Genomic DNA, 16262 nt, shown 5'->3' on the forward strand with positions numbered 1-16262 from the left:
AGACTTCAAAACTTTAACATTAAAAAATAAACAATTTCATCGTAATTTTGGCATCAATGTTTGACAGTGAAGGGACAGAGACTAAATCTCAAGTGTTCTAAGTGCATGCTTAAACGCCTAATGGGGATCAATATTACATCATAGATGTTGATACAGTTTCATTTATTTAAATGTGATAATCCATAAAGTAACTTTAAGATAAGGTAAGCAAAATGCCTGTATGAATGAGCTCATGCTGCCAGTGAGCTGAGGTCAGTATTTGCCTGTTTGAATTTATGATGGAGGTGATTGATGTGAGCCAGCGAGGCTTTAGCCAAGCTTCACTTTGGCATGGCTGATGTGTTTGAAGGTTCTTTTTGTCTGTAGATGGACACCGTGGTAACATGAGTGGCAGCCCTCTGACTCATCAGACTGCTGATTGTACGACTTGATCCCTGAAGCTCAGTGGCTCTGCCTTTTCAATTTTCATCAAGTATTTATCATGAGATAAATATCCAAATTCCTCTCCCTGCTTTCTTCACTGGAGGTATCTTTCTTTTTGTTTGTCCCTGCTATGACAGGTGTCCTATAGGGAACATCGCCCCCTATACCACTTAGGCCACTGTGCACATAAGATTCACAAGTATAATTCACAACAGGCATACAATTGGAGTCTTGACAGTGCTTGTCCCACTGAATCAGCGCTCAGATGAATGACAGGTCGAGAGATGCCACTGACATAATGAACAGGGATTTAGCCTCCAGCTCTCCTCTCACTCTCTCTCTCTCTCTTGTCCATGTCTACAACATGACTTCTATTGATCTAGAATGGAATGATAGCCTCCAATGACTGATTTAGGACCAGTTGAGCCTTTTGTCTTATTAAATTGCTGAGTCTGAGTAAACTTGTAGAAAATGTAGATGCAAATCTGAAGAACCAGTGTCCGTAGTAGAGCAGACTAGTGATTCCTCAATCAGTCATGTGTGTTGGTGGTAGTATATTTGCAAAAAGAGTATTGTTCAAGTGAACTGATCATTCATAACAGTAATGGTGTCATCACTTTCTGCGAAATTGGCCCATTTACTTAGTGACTCAGAGTCACTGCCGTGCAATAACATCCTGCTCCCCACACCCTTTTTGAATTGTCTACACTATTTGTACTATGTGCATCCATTGCAGCCTGGTCATCCTGGAAGAGGGACCCTCCCATCTGTGGTCTCTTCTCAAGGTTTCTCATTTCCCCTAGCTGGAGTTTTGAGTTTTACCTTGCCCTTCTGGGAGTTTAAGATCAGGGGATGTCTGAGAATATTTGTCATTTTTCACATGTCCTGAGTGTTGTTAGTCACCTAAATGTTAAACAGAGGCTGTGATGTACCGAAGTCAAATTCCTTGTTTGGCATGCCCAAACATGGCGAATAAAAATTTTTGAATCTTGAATTTGTCATTCAAAGTGGCTTAGTGCCACAACGTAAAAGATAAGGATAGGATAGCTTCTCATTAAACTCCGCTGTGGATGTTAAATGAATGTTCACATTCTAACTGTATCAATGCCACTAAAATAAAATACATATTTCTATACAATTTGTGGCCCAGCATGTATCCGTCTAATCATTATATTAAGTATACAGAATCAATTATTCCCTGTAGACTGACTATAGTTCAACACTGTTTTCCAAAAGTTGGAGTTAATGTTCCATAAGTGGCTTTCATACATACCATTAGTCCTGAGTGACCATTTGTTATTAGTCACTTGAAACTATGCCTAGCCATATAGCGTATACAGAGGAGGGGGGGAAAGTTATTGATGACTATGAGGTAGAATGCTTAATTTGCACCGTCTTCGACCATATTATAAATTATATTGAAAGTAGCGGAATTTGCATAAATCTCATTAGATGCAATGAGAGGGGTTCATAAATCCTTATATTAATTAATCATTTTAGCCACTCTTTTATAGCAAAATAGAGTGTATTAATATAACAAGAAGGGGGTGTAATTGTGAAGCCTAATTGGTTGTTGTGTGAAGCAGTTTGGTTCACAAATGACAGGATTGATATTGTTTCGCGTTTCGTCGACTGATAATGTACCTGCAAGTAAGATGTGATGATTAGCGTGTCTCATTTGGGACACTCATTGGTTGTGTGAATTGTTTACTCAATGTAATTACACTGCATATTCTGAATGAACATTGCATTTTATCTAATGTGTTGTTGCGGGCGCATAAAGTTTCAAATTAGGGGCCATTGTGCAACCAAAATATAGTCTGAAGATTTTTGGGGCCGAGATGGACGATAATGATTTGCTCGAGAAAGTTGCATCAAGTCTGAGAATTTGTAACAAGTTTTTAGACACCTGATTATGTTGATGTACAATGTACATGATCTGACCAGCTCATCTGCATTTAAGTTGTCACAAATTTAAAAAATGGAAAATTCACCACCGTTCTGATACCTGTGGATGATGGTGCTCGAATCCAACTGTGTTTTCAGGTTCTTCAGTGGCTCAACTGAAAGCAACTGACCCTGAAGGAGAACCGCTTATGTATGGAGTTTCAGGAGAGGAGGCAATGCGGTACTTTTCAGTCAACAAAGACACTGGTGTTGTGTGGCTTCGACAACAGCTTGATCGTGAGGTAAGATCACACAAGCCCACTCACAACTGTGATTTCTTGCACCCGACGGTCCTTATTCCATTTTGGTTTTGGTCCGGAAATGTTTGAATAAAAAGAATGAGAAGTAATTGTTTGCACTGATGTGTTATTTGTATTTTTCAGACCAAGTCAGAGATGCAGGTTGAATTCTATGTGAGCGACATTCAAGAGGTAAAAGCAAAATTTTGTCCTCTGTTATGTCCTAACTCAAATCAAAACTAACTTGAAAGAGATTTATAGCAGTACAACAGAATGCACAATTGCATAGAATCTATAAGACAGAGAGTATATCGACAAAAATTCAATAGAAAGTCTTGTAGGCAAATAAACAAATGTGACCTTTGACCTCCATTTGCGTTTGATACAATGCTTGTGCTTCTCTTTAGCCTAAAGGTATGTATTGTATATTAACCTACAGTTAACATTTTTTTTAACAACAATTTTTAAGTCATTTTTACGCATTCTGTCATCTTTTCTGGAATCAAGGTTACGTGTTGTGAGTGGCGAACATATTTTTACTTAAATATTTCATCCTCAGGTGGTCAAAGACACTGTCAACATCCAAATTGGAGATGTGAATGATAACGCGCCAATTTTTCATGGGCAGCCTTACACTGTTCATATCCCAGAGGTAAGGCTGAAAGAAAAATTAAAGACTAACTTACTCACTCCTGCAACTAATATTTTGAAAATGTCACTGGCCGGTGTTAGACTGTTATTTAACAGGTTCACCATTGCAATGCTATTCTGAAAGAAAATTACATCACATGAAAACTGAAATCAGAACCCGTAAAACAACCGTATTTTCCGGACTATAAGGCGTACCGGACTATAAGGTGCACCTTCAATGAATGGCCCATTTCAAAACTTTGTCCTTATATAAGGCACACCAGACTATAAAGCGCACCATTAATGCATCATGTCAGATTTTGAATCCAAATCATTCTCCATTTTATCTTTTTTTATTTCAACTTCAGACGCAACAAATTACTTTATAATCACAAAATAATGATCCATAGTCTTTTTGATTCATGATTTATAGTCTTCAGCGAGCCCATATGATTGATTTCATGACACAATGCTTCGGGCCAGTTTAAATTTAGGAATTTGGTCCATAAATAAGGCGCACCGGACTACAAGGCGCACTGTCGGCTTTTGAGAAAATGTTAGGTTTTTAGGTGGGCCTCATAGTCCGGAAAATACGGTAATCACAAAAAAGTAATTAAAACTGGGTTAACGACTTTAGCTAACAGATGTCAAACTAACAATGAAGATCACTTTGTTTGAATTTTACCGCATCGGCCATCTCCTCAAGATATGTGGAATTTGTTTTGAGCAATTTTTTTGAGGGACTGTACAACCTGCATTGTAGGGAAGAAAATATTCCCTCAAGACCTCAAGCCCTTTTGCCGTAGCATGTTTCTGTGCTTCTCTGACCTCTCATTGGATTTGGTCCCTCACTACTCACTACCATCCTTCTCCTCTTTGCCCTCCTACTCATCTAATCCACGATATGAAGTAATTGCCAGACTGGAGTGCAGGACTTCAAATGGGGAGCTAAATCCACACAGCCACAAACAAAGACACACACGCACAAAACACACAAACACATTGTCTGTTTATATTGAAGCCGTAATTTTCAGAGTTTTCACCAAATCTTTAAAGTTGCTGTGGTTTTCTCTCTCCAATCCTTTAAGCCAAGCAAATAAAGAGGACCGTTTAGCCTGAGCCACTCGCTGGTATTGTTTTCTCTCTTCTTTCAAGTTAGACTCTTATTACTTATCCAAACGTATTTGTCAATGTGTCTTGTCTAATAGCACACACCCAAAGAGTTCAATCGCGTTAAGAATAAGGGGCAGTTCAAATTGAATTGTCCGCTTTAGGAATCGAGTTCACCGTGTCGCCTTTGTTATACTGATTTCTCCACCTTAACTGCTGTCTATGCACATTTTGGAAGCTCCTTCACATGGACTCATTAACTTCATGACACCATTCCATCATGCTGCAACATACCACAGTACTCTCATTAATATAAATCATGCATAATATTTTAGTAGAACAACTGTATTGTACAGCGCAATGTGTTTAGCAAGTCAAACAGCCCTGGGGACCGTGTGTCTTAATGTCATTTTAATTTGTAGAGCCATAAAAAACGGCGAAGGGAATCAGGTGGGCTCCGAGTGTTTTCTCTGTATGTGTTAATGAACTGCAAGACCAAACCAGACACTCAGTCGCCAGAGTCTGGATGCCACAACTGCAAATATCCTCAAGAATAATGTTACTGTGGTGAATATTATGCCTTAATTCTATATATGAAATACTAAATAAGTCAATTGACCCAGAAATCCAACTGTCTTGGGCTGTTAAAAATTTATTCAAGGCCATGTCCAGGAATATGCATATTGGTCTGTTTTATATTATATCTGTTTTCTATTTCTTCTCTTCATACGCAAATGAAATGACTGTAAAAGCTGCATAAAAATCATCAACATTAATAAAATAACTATTATTTTACTGACTAGTGCCATTAACAATTACATTAAATATAGTTACATTAGTATGTCTGAGTTGATTGCCTTTAGGTCTTATTCATGCGTTTTTGTCCTTTTGTTTTTCAGCCTCTTTCCATTAATATAATTCTCCTTGTGATAAAGCACATACTTTTTTAAATCACTTATTAGATGATATGTTGGTTATTTGGAAGTAAAATATGCAGATTAATTTTCAGTGACATTGTGTATATTATAACGCAATAGTGTTCAATAATCAATTTGTTATATTATTGATTCAGAGACAGGTTCAAACAATAATGTAATGAACACACACACACGCACGCACGCACGCACACACACACACACACACACACGCACACGCACACACACACACACACGAAGTACACTTGATATGAACAATGAATGGGATTTAGCCAACCCAATTATAGCTCCGTGTCTGCTCTCGCTGTCTCTTCTGTATTGTAATAAATTGTTGTGGCTGCGGAGTTGAGTGGCTACTGGTTGACTGGATCAGGTCTCAAAGAGAATTCTGCCTGACACTAACACCCTGAGCCCCTATAGGGAGAGATGTGGGATTTAAGGAGAACGGCTGGGGTGCATATGAAGTAAAAAGATTAAATGAGGCACTCAGTATTTTAGCCGTCACTGGCAACTCTTTATAACTTTGGTCTTTTGTTGGATTCTATTATATATACCCTTCTTTCGCTTACCTCCAGATGTCTCCAGACTATTTCCCTCAATATTTTAAAATCACAATCAGATTTAATTTAGACCCTGCCTTTGCATGCTATTCCAATAACACTCCAATTGACCTGCTTTATTTTATTTCAACTTTTTGTACCATAGTCTGCATTTGTGTTGTTTACCCCTGCTTTTTAAACACAGACTATTATGACTGTATAAAATGGCCTACAAGAAATGTAATGTTATTCAGTGGAGAGCTGAAGGAGGTGGGTGATTCTGTGGATAGAATGTTCACTTTCTGGCTAAAAGCTTTGGCATGTGAGAGGAAGGATATCGCTTTCTGCACTGATTCTATGGGCTACTTCCAATATTTGTTTTAGGCAATGGTCACACCTGATTGTTTTGAACCAAAGGCTTCTTCAAGAAGATCACAAATGGTTCATATTAGCCTGTCCTGATAAAGGTCGTTTTCTGTGTCTTGTGGTCCAGAACAGACATCTTTGCTGTTCTGGGGCATTGGCCAAGCAAGTATTACTGTTGAAAGTAAAGCATGTGAACCAATTACCCGGATTTCCGCATAAATTGGACATAAAATCCACAATTGTATACATTAACATTAGACAAACCCTGAACTTGTCTTCCTGTTAATATCTTTGGTTCTCCCACAACAGTTATCCATCTGCTCTTTTGTTTATCCCTGCCAGTTCTGATCGGAACTTGCAGTAAACACGACGAGCCTCTCCACAAACTAATCTGGTCTTTTCAAATCCCACTCATTCATTTGAAGCTGGTATAATACATATGGTAACATTCTCTTCAGACTCGCGCTGTTAAAGCAGCTGTTTGCACATATATTTCAAACAGAAATAATTCTGTACACTTTTTCTGCCATCATGCATTGTGCTTATGCTTGTACTAAGTGTATAGCTTTATATCAACATATATACAGTACTCTCTGTTGGAAGCCTTCATTATTTCATTATTCACATTTGATAACAGAAAAAAACAGTAGTAATTAAAGAGAATATCTCTTTTATTTTTGTATTTTGATAACTGCATGCAATTCAAACAATTGATTAAAATCAGACACACCCACACATCAGTGAATTTAAAGTCATACTTTTCAGGTTTACTGGTAAGATTATTTCCAATAAATACAATGTTAAACAATAAATAATGACTATTGGGGCTAAACAACAAAAAAGCAACATCAAACTATGATAGATACCTAGTATTTCTGTTCAAATTAAATATGAGCACACATCCACTGATAAACTGTTCAGGTCCACTGCTCAGTCATGCACAGGAAAGGATGATGCGCTCACACAGCAGGAAATGCACCACTGATTTTTTTTTTATATGGAAGTCATGATATAATACTTCACTGACTACAATCTAAATGTAGGCATACTGTGCCCATAAAGCATAGAATAGTTTTTCAAGCACTGTATATTATGCTCTCTTCACTAGTTCATTTTGTTGCCGATTGAGTGAGAAAGATATTGGGATGGTTTCAAGTATGATCTGAAGTCGGGCATTGCTGAGACCGTTTATTTTGTACTTCCACCAATATATACTTCTTACTGTAAGTTGCACAAACGGACGTTTATAATGTGCTAAGACATCTTTATGCAGCAAGCATCAAATGTGTTTTGTGTTTGCCCAAAGTTGGCTTGGATTAGCTCCAGCTCTCCTGCGACCATAATGAGGATAAGCTCTTCAAATGGATGGATGGATGGATGGATGGATGGATGGATGGATGGATGGATGGATGGATGGATGGATGGATGGATGGATGGATGGATGGATGGATGGATGGATGGATGGATGGATGGATGGATGGATGGATGGATGGATGGATGGATGGATGGATGGATGGATGGATGGATGGATGGATGGATGGATGGATGGATGGATGGATGGATGGATGGATGGATGGATGGATGGATGGATGGATGGATGGATGGATGGAAATCACCTTCACAGAAATCATAAATTCACTTGACTGACTTTGTTAAATGTTAGAGATGCCTCGGATGGATGGATGGATGGATGGATGGATGGATGGATGGATGGATGGATGGATGGATGATGGATGGATGGATGGATGGATGGATGGATGGATGGATGGATGGATGGATGGATGGATGGATGGATGGATGGATGGATGGATGGATGGATGGATGGATGGATGGATGGATGGATGGATGGATGGATGGATGGATGGATGGATGGATGGAAATCACCTACACGGAAATCATAAATTCACTTGACTGACTCTGTTAAACATTAGAGATGCCTCAAAAGGTAGTTGAACCTAAAAATAGAATCACATTTTTAAATTATTTTATGGCAAAGATCAACATACTGTAGATGGACTGTTTGGCGTGTAGAACAACTTTCCCGCGCATCTTTTGCATGTCAGCTGTTAACGCTAAAAATGCTACAGAGGCATTACATGGACTACGTAACTTGTGATGTTAAATCACCTCCGCTTTCTCTATTTATTTTTCTGTCATTTAGCTCACTGAGCATGAAGAGCACCTTGATTTACAAGCTATGTTGTGATAAGTGCATATTTATCTGTCAAAAAAGGAGCGAGAGAGACAGAGAGAGAGAGAGAGAGAGGAGAGAGAGAGAGAGAGAGAGAGAGAGAGAGAGAGAGAGAGAGAGATGGAGAGGGTGTGGGGGCAGACAAAAAAAGGACGGCATGAGTGGGGCAAGATTGAAGGGAGAGAGAGAACGGCTTGCATTCCCAAAAGCCATTAAAGTTTGATTCACCCACTCCTCAGTCTTTGAATAAATCAACCTGTCAGTCCCTTTTCTTTCAAGTGTGTGGGGACCCTCCCCTCCATCCTAACCCCCACAATGCCTTCGGCTCTCTCCTTTGCAATGACACTCACTTGGCAGAAGTGAGAATTCTGACAAGGTTTTACTAACAAGATGATAGTTGTGCATCTTTTAGCCTCTTCTGTTTTGTAGATGCATGGCTTCTTTATACATTTGTGTGTTTCATACTAAGTCCGTGGGAACAATCGTGTGCCAAAAGTATCATTAAATTGCCAGACATGTCCAGAATTTCAAATAATAGAACATTATGGCCTTTGCAGTTTTTTTCAAACCTATTCAAGAAGACATGCTCCCACAATTCAAAGAAGGGTAAGCGGCATTCATTATAATGCTTTATTCTTTTTTTTTTTTTTTTTTTCTCCCCACTCTGAGAAGTGGTTACCTCAAAGTCATAGGTTCTGGTTTGAATATGTACTCATGCAGAATATGTATCTTGTTCTACTTAGGCTTGCTTGTTTTTTTGTTTTTTTTCAAGATACATTGTTTTCCTTCCACCTACTAAAAACAAACACCTCAGCAGCGCCTAGAAATTGTGTTTATAAAAGTTGTTGATATAATCTGTAACAAAAGACAGCTTTGGCAGAGTCCAGTTCTCATTGGTAACAAATCCAACACCTATATGGACATAGATTTAGAATTAAGAGTACCCTGTAGTTTATTTTCATCGTAAAAAGGTGGACCACCACCCCGGTCTTCCAATAGAGGGGTATTGTCTCTGATGGACACGTGATGGTGCAATTTGTGGTGTCCCCCACACGAGTGCTGTGATGTATAATTGAGTTATGTGCTCGGCCGCTGTTGGCCTCCATTTTTCTCCTCTCGATCCATGTCCTTATTAAACCTCATTGAGAACAACGGGAACAGGGAGAAAAGAACAAAGGCATAAGCCATATGGGTTCAGTTAATTACGCAACATTGTTGAGAGGGTTTTCAGCACTGTCGCTATAACAACTGCAACCATCAAGTTAAGCAATAAAATACGAATGCATGTGTATAATATTTTCTCAATATTTTTCATTGGGTGCTTATCTGAGTGACAAGTTTGTCCTATCCTGCTGTGCTGAGATCAGTAAGTGATGAAACAACTTTGAGACTTAGAGGTGTCACAGCGATAATCATTTGTGAATAAGATTCATCAGTATTGTTTAGTGTCAGTAATATCAGCATTTTTTTTTTTAATACTGATTTGTCATCACACCATAGGCTTTGTACTCAACCTTATTAAGCAGACAATGTGAGTTTAGTTTATTTGTAATGGTGTCACTCTTGACTGGACATGCTGAACTTTCCTTGTGTACTTGTATTTTACATCCCTCTCTCTTTTCTGCTGCAGAGCTACATGTAGTGATTACAAATGGTAGTGTCACAGTTTATCAGCACACTTTGTTTCTCTGTTCATTTCCCTGTGTCAGCTTGACTCTCACTTTAAGCATTGGTCCTTCCAGATTGGCTCAGTTTTTCGCTATGTGGATAAAGAATAACAGCAAACAGTAATGTGTTGTTATTGGCTGAGGTGTGGTGTGTGAAATGAGACATTTACAGGATTTGCACTCAGAATTCTCAAAACTACAGTCATTACATTTACACATTTGAAATCAAGAGAGTCGAGCGTTACCCTAATTTGAGATTTGTTTTAGTTGGCAAAATCAACTCCAAGTATGAATTAAGCACAGAAATGCACACTTAGCAACCACTGGCAAAGATAGATACCGTATTTTCCGCACTATAAGGCGCACCTAAAAAACCTCAAATTTCCCCAAAAGCCGACAGTGCGCCTTATAATCAGGTGCGCCTTATATATGGACCAATATTGAGCCACTACAGCAGGCGTGTCTAAAGTCCGGCCCGCGGGCCAAATGTATATATCTCATATATGGACAAAGTTTTAAAATTGGCCATTCATTGAAGGTGCACCTTATAATCCAGTGCGCCTTATATATGGACAAGGTTTTAAAATGGGGCATTCATTGAAGGTGCGCTTTATAATCCGGTGCGCCTTATAGTGCAGAAAATACGGTACTATTAGAGTAATGGACAAAGACTAAACTGTGTCATTAATGGTAGTTTTTTGTTAATTTTCTAAATTTAAAATGTCCTTTTAGTTATTTCACTTATTTTATTTCATGAATGAAAATGTTTTTTTTTCAGTTTTGGTTTTCACCATTTCATTGCTTTTCGTTAACTACAATAATAACCTTGCTTATGACACAGCTTGGGTTTCTTTTGCTGAGAAACACCTCAGGCATTAAGCTGCATGGGAATAGAGCCCTTTTCTACCCTGACAATACTACATTGCCCACACTACAGATAGAAAGAGACATGGATATACTGTAGAGTGAAGTGTACCTATAGCAGCAAGCTGTAGAACAGGGAGATTCAGGGGTCCAGAGGTCACAGTGGTGTAAAACACACACTCACACACACACACATTCATGCACAAACACTTGAAAAGGAGTGCAGAGTGTGAGTCAAGGAGAGAGGGAGACACAGGGCATCATTTGAAAAAAAAGTCAGTTGTGTATTGAATCCCTTATGGTGTATCTGTGAAAGGGTGGAACTTTGGCATAGTTGAGAAAGTTATGTAGTGGTCATCAGCTTCTAACAGTGACTGCATCATGGAGCAGAAAGTATGATGGTGAAGGTTAAAGTTGTGTTTATTCAGTATAGTCGCCAAACTTTTTTGTGCCCTGCACTCAAGGGCAAAGATGGCAAAAGTGAAATTTTAGGCACATTGAAGTGATAGTAAAATGACCAACTGTCATATCATTATTTGAGCAGTACACTTCACTGGCCTCGACAGGATGTGTGATCATTACTTCTGCCAGTAATGAATGATAGCCACACACAAAAACAATAACAAGAAAAACGGAATGTCTCAAAATAAGCCGCAAAGTCAGGAAAGTTGTTGTTGCTGTATATTTGGTATTCCTTTTTTTGAAACCTTATGATGATAGCAGCAGTAGCATGTTTGTACATCAATCATTAAGGCACTAATATGCTGTTGACATGCTGTCCAGATTTCCGTCCGCTTAATGAAGAAAATGCAAATTTGAAGGGGTCATCATCAAAGGGACCCATTTTGAAGATGTGATATCATGACTGTACTGCAGAGTATTCCAGAAGAATCCTTCCAGGAGTGCTTGAAGGCGAGGCCAAAAGGCTGAGAAAATACAAACTTGTATTTTGGTCCTAGTTGAAATATGTACAATTAATGCTAATGAACATGCCGAGATGATTAAGCTACCTTCTGTCTTTATAGTGTGAAATAGGTCTGGCCTTGTATGGAGAAATTGGAAAAACCTGGCAAAAAAAATAAGTACATAAAGCCAGATAGTCTTGCCGCTCAGGATACGTGCGTTTATATGAAAATCAGATTAACTCTCATTTGCATATTTGAAATAAATTCGATGAGGTAAAACTGTTTCATCATAAGATATTTGATATAAGGTTGAATAATTTGGACTATTTTGGAAACAAAAATTCAAAATGCACATATTTTATGATATCATGATGGACTTTTTTTCCTCCCCAATAGGGTCATTTAATCTTTTTTAATGGGGTTTCTTAACCTATTGGCTACTCTTCAGTGTCTATCCTATTGGTTTGACAGAAAGCTTTGGCGGTTCTGAAATAGGCCTCCAGCAGTGATGTTGCATATGATAATGTACATTCACTGGACAATTCAAATGAGATCCAGTACATGAACTGAATGCAACTAGTGAAAATATTCCTCAGGATTGTGGGCTTCTATATCAAAGCAAACTGCCTGCACAATAGTGTTGATGCAATGATTATGAAATCACTACGCGGCAATGTTCAAAACGGAGCATTCTCACTTATAAAAGCAAAAATTTTGATTCGCATTGGATTGGGGTGTACTTTTTAAAGCTGCCAGAAGACTCTGTGTCATTTAAACATGGTTATCTTTTTCTTTTCACTACAAATAAAATGTGTTTCGTTCGCCGGTTCAATTACACTAGCAATTATTCTGAACAACTCTGCCTAATTTGCAGTGAAAAGCAAAGCAGCAGAGCTCCAAGTGTCACCTTTAATGAAGGTAGTATGGACAAATACAAAACAGTTTACCCTTACGTTTATTTTCTCTGTCAAGATGGATAACTTTCCATGAGAATCAGGCAGGTATTGCAAGACTTGCTGATGCGGCCTGTCCTTGCAGCCATCCCATAGGATCGACCCATCTGCCGCTCTTCTGTCTTTTTTCCGGTCTCTGTGGGTCACACTGGACTTGATTACCTTTACATTTAAACAAACAGCCTTAGCTATTTGGACGCAGTGAGCCCATGAGCTGTGACAGGAAGGTTGGGGTCAGACACTTGAGGGAGAAGACTAATCGGAAGATAAGGGTGTTGTCTCTTTTCTCAATTGACGGAAGGAGCCATCTATGCATACAAACACTAACGGGAACCCTAACCCAACACGGTGCCCACGTAACACTTTAAACCTCAAACTCACCAAATTTATTTTGACATTTTAGTTGTAAAGACTTTTTTATTTAAAAAAAAACAATGCTAAATGCTAGAATCATTGTAACACACAAACACAGATGTTTAATTCGTAGTATGACTTGTTAAAGCCTTTCAAAAAGGGGGGATAAATTACTTGAAACCGTTTAATATAAGAGTTTATTCTACTTTCTTGAATTACTTCAGGGCGTCTCAGAACAGAAAAACTGAGACAAGCAAAATTGCAGTTTGGAGAAAATAAGTGCCTTTTTCAGACTGAAAGTTGGTTCCATGACAGTGGAGAAGTGAGAAACAGAAAAGCAATTCTGACTCAGAGAGTCTGAGGAGCAATGCCACCAAACAAGAATCATATTCAGCTGTTCAAAGGAAAACGGTGCATCTGCACCGTAATGACCTTACATTTATTTTGTCACCAGGAAAATAAAAACACTTTTTTAACCAACTATCATTCTGTTTACTTCAACGGCATTACTCACAGAGTAAATGGATTTGAAATGTTGACTTTTAACTGCTTTTAACTTTAACAGACCATCTACCATTGAGTATTACAACCCTATTATGTAGATTACCTTCATTTTTAGGGGCACAATTTGTAATTATATTTATCGTATTTTCCGCACAACAAGGCGCACCTAAAAACCTCAAATGTTCTCAAAAGCTGACAGTGCGCCAGCTTCATTGACCTGACTGGAATACGAATCTACAACAACCCTTCCTTATGCAGTTCGTCGGTATAAGCACCTACGTCTGTAGACATGACACCTACACTTACCGTATTTTCTGCACTATAAGGCGCACCTAAAAACCTCAAATTTTCTCAAAAGTGCGCCTTATAATCCGGTGCGCCTTATATATGGATCAATATGGATTTGTGGATGAGGACTAATTTATTAAAGTAAGTGTTGCATGTTTATTTTGTGTGTTGTGTGATATTAACATTTGAGCAACGTTGAGTTATTGATATATCGTAGTTGTTTTCACTATTTCGAGTGTTACTATATTGTGATTACATTAACGTTTGAGCAACGTTGAGTTATTTATTCTATGTGCCTTATAATCCAGTGTGCCTTATATATGAACACAGTTTTAAAATGGGCCATTCATTGAAGGTGCGCCTTATAATCCGGTGCGCCTTATAGTGCGGAAAATACGGTATTACCACAATGTTAGAATTTAGAAAATACTTTGATGTAAAAGACTGCTGAAATCTGTTTTCCTTGGACATAACTATAACTAAAATTTGAGTTTCTAATTTTGCTGCCTTCAACTTCAGGCCGCAGACTTGAGCATTGACAAAATAGTTGTGGTATTAGCGGTATATAATTTGTTCAGAATTAAAAATTCATTTACTGCTTAAAAAAGCAATGAAAATGCATCATACTCATCACAGAATCCAATTTAAATGTGCGGGAAAGGATTTAAGCTCCGCTCAGCTTGTTGCGCAGTCAGTCCCTTTTACCCCCGGGCATGTTTAGGTTAAAGAGCTCTGCGATATACATTCTGTGCTTGGCATTGCATTTCAGTAGCACAGCTCCATCTACAAACCATTGGGAACGCAGAGTCTCTGAAGGAAGCCCTGTCACAAATGTCCCTCTCTGTGAGTGGAATTGCAATGTTGCCCAAATCTTTTTTATTAGCTGGGCTGTCTATCAGCTTGCAGGTGCAACTGTGCTGACATATGATTTCAAGTTTTTACTGTCTCCTCTGGGCCAGGGCATTTGTTATCTTGAGATAACATGTTTCAATAAACGCAATATGCTGGATTTTACATCAAATCCATGTGGCATCTCTGAACTGTTTTGCCTGAGAGCCATTTAGAAGTAAATGCCGTAATATTTATGACTACTTGCCTCAATGTAAAAATGTTCACAAATATATTACACGATTTAATTAAACTACACATTGGCTCTCAGCGTCGCGGTTATCCTCAGTATAAATCACTTTTTTATCTCTTTTTTCCCATTTAATGTTGGATTTACGTAGATAAGGAAATGGTTGCATTTCAGTGTGTTAATTATTGATAGACTTATTTTAAAGGTGAAGTGTGGCTCTTTGTGTCACCTCTATGTTTAATTTAAGCAGTTCTTTTGCTTCGTCCTTCTGCCAGGTCTGCATACTGTCAAATCCTGACCTCAGTTTTTATTGAACACTAGCCCCTAATTGGCTTTGTACTGCCCAGTTACGTGTGCATTGTTTACCATATTGTTCTGCTGTGCACACTTTGGCCTTTTATGAGCCAATCTGCTGCAGGCATGCAGATAATTCTTATTTTTTTGACATTTGTGTCTCTAACCTTGAGCTCTTTTGACCTACGGTGCATTAAGTGTCTACAAATGGAAAATGCCTGCACAACACAGAGAACATGTATGATGTCATCTCAATAGTGACATGTTACAATCAACCCCATTGTCTGGATAAATTGTAACCTACCTTGAGATGAAATGTAACTTTCTAACCCAAAGGCCATGTGACTGAAGATATTGAAAGCTTTCTGTTCAAAACATACAAAAAGGCTGTGGTTATGCAGAGTAAATGACTTTAAAAAAACGTTAATATTTAAGAGTACCTTTTTTGTAGTCCTCTTTTTTTTTTTTTTTTTTTAAGGTTGTTTGTTGCTTGGCTTTTGGTGGGGGTTGAACAACTGTCAGCCAAGTCAGCATTTCTTCAGTAGAGACTGAGTAAGTCAATTTGTAAGTTAAGACATCATAGTCATGATTTCAGTATTCATAATTTTAGTGACAATACATTATTGCGAGAGAGAAGTAGAGTAGTAGTAGTCGAGAGTATCGAGACTAGGACAAGACCGATACTTTTAGAGGTCGAGACTAAGACATACGTACATATATTTTCTAATAGAGTTTGTAAATTTTTTCCCTCGTTTGTTTGAGAGAGAAGTGGCTATATCTATTTTGCTGCTGTTCCCTTATTGTGGGGTGGGTGGGTACGCAACCATCGCAATGGAGGGGGGATTACTGTACTTCACAAAATGTCAGTGGAAGTGTGAAACGGCACCACAGGTGGGAGGCAGTCGTGGAGGGGCTGATGTGAATGGCATGAAATTAAAGGGGTGAGAGTAGGGCTGGTAAAATCACCAGATGCCT

The 16262-nt window shown here is 38.5% G+C and overlaps 1 protein-coding gene across 4 annotated transcripts in view; it reads left to right on the plus strand.

Annotated features, from left to right (window-relative positions):
* Nucleotides 1–16262, plus strand: part of LOC125978698 (cadherin-23-like) — a 104779-nt gene that overhangs the window by 23496 nt on the left and 65021 nt on the right. For all 4 annotated transcript variants that reach the window (XR_007485121.2, XM_049736276.2, XM_049736274.2 and 1 more), the window contains exons 4-6: nucleotides 2470–2612; nucleotides 2754–2801; nucleotides 3169–3261. Coding sequence is in view for 3 of the 4 variants with exons in the window: in XM_049736276.2 (XP_049592233.1) it covers nucleotides 2470–2612; nucleotides 2754–2801; nucleotides 3169–3261 (284 nt within the window). In the remaining variant the exon portion in view is untranslated. The remainder of the gene's footprint in view (nucleotides 1–2469; nucleotides 2613–2753; nucleotides 2802–3168; nucleotides 3262–16262) is intronic.

This window comes from Syngnathus scovelli, chromosome 12 (genome assembly GCF_024217435.2).
Source record: "Syngnathus scovelli strain Florida chromosome 12, RoL_Ssco_1.2, whole genome shotgun sequence".
NCBI lineage: Eukaryota > Metazoa > Chordata > Actinopteri > Syngnathiformes > Syngnathidae > Syngnathus > Syngnathus scovelli.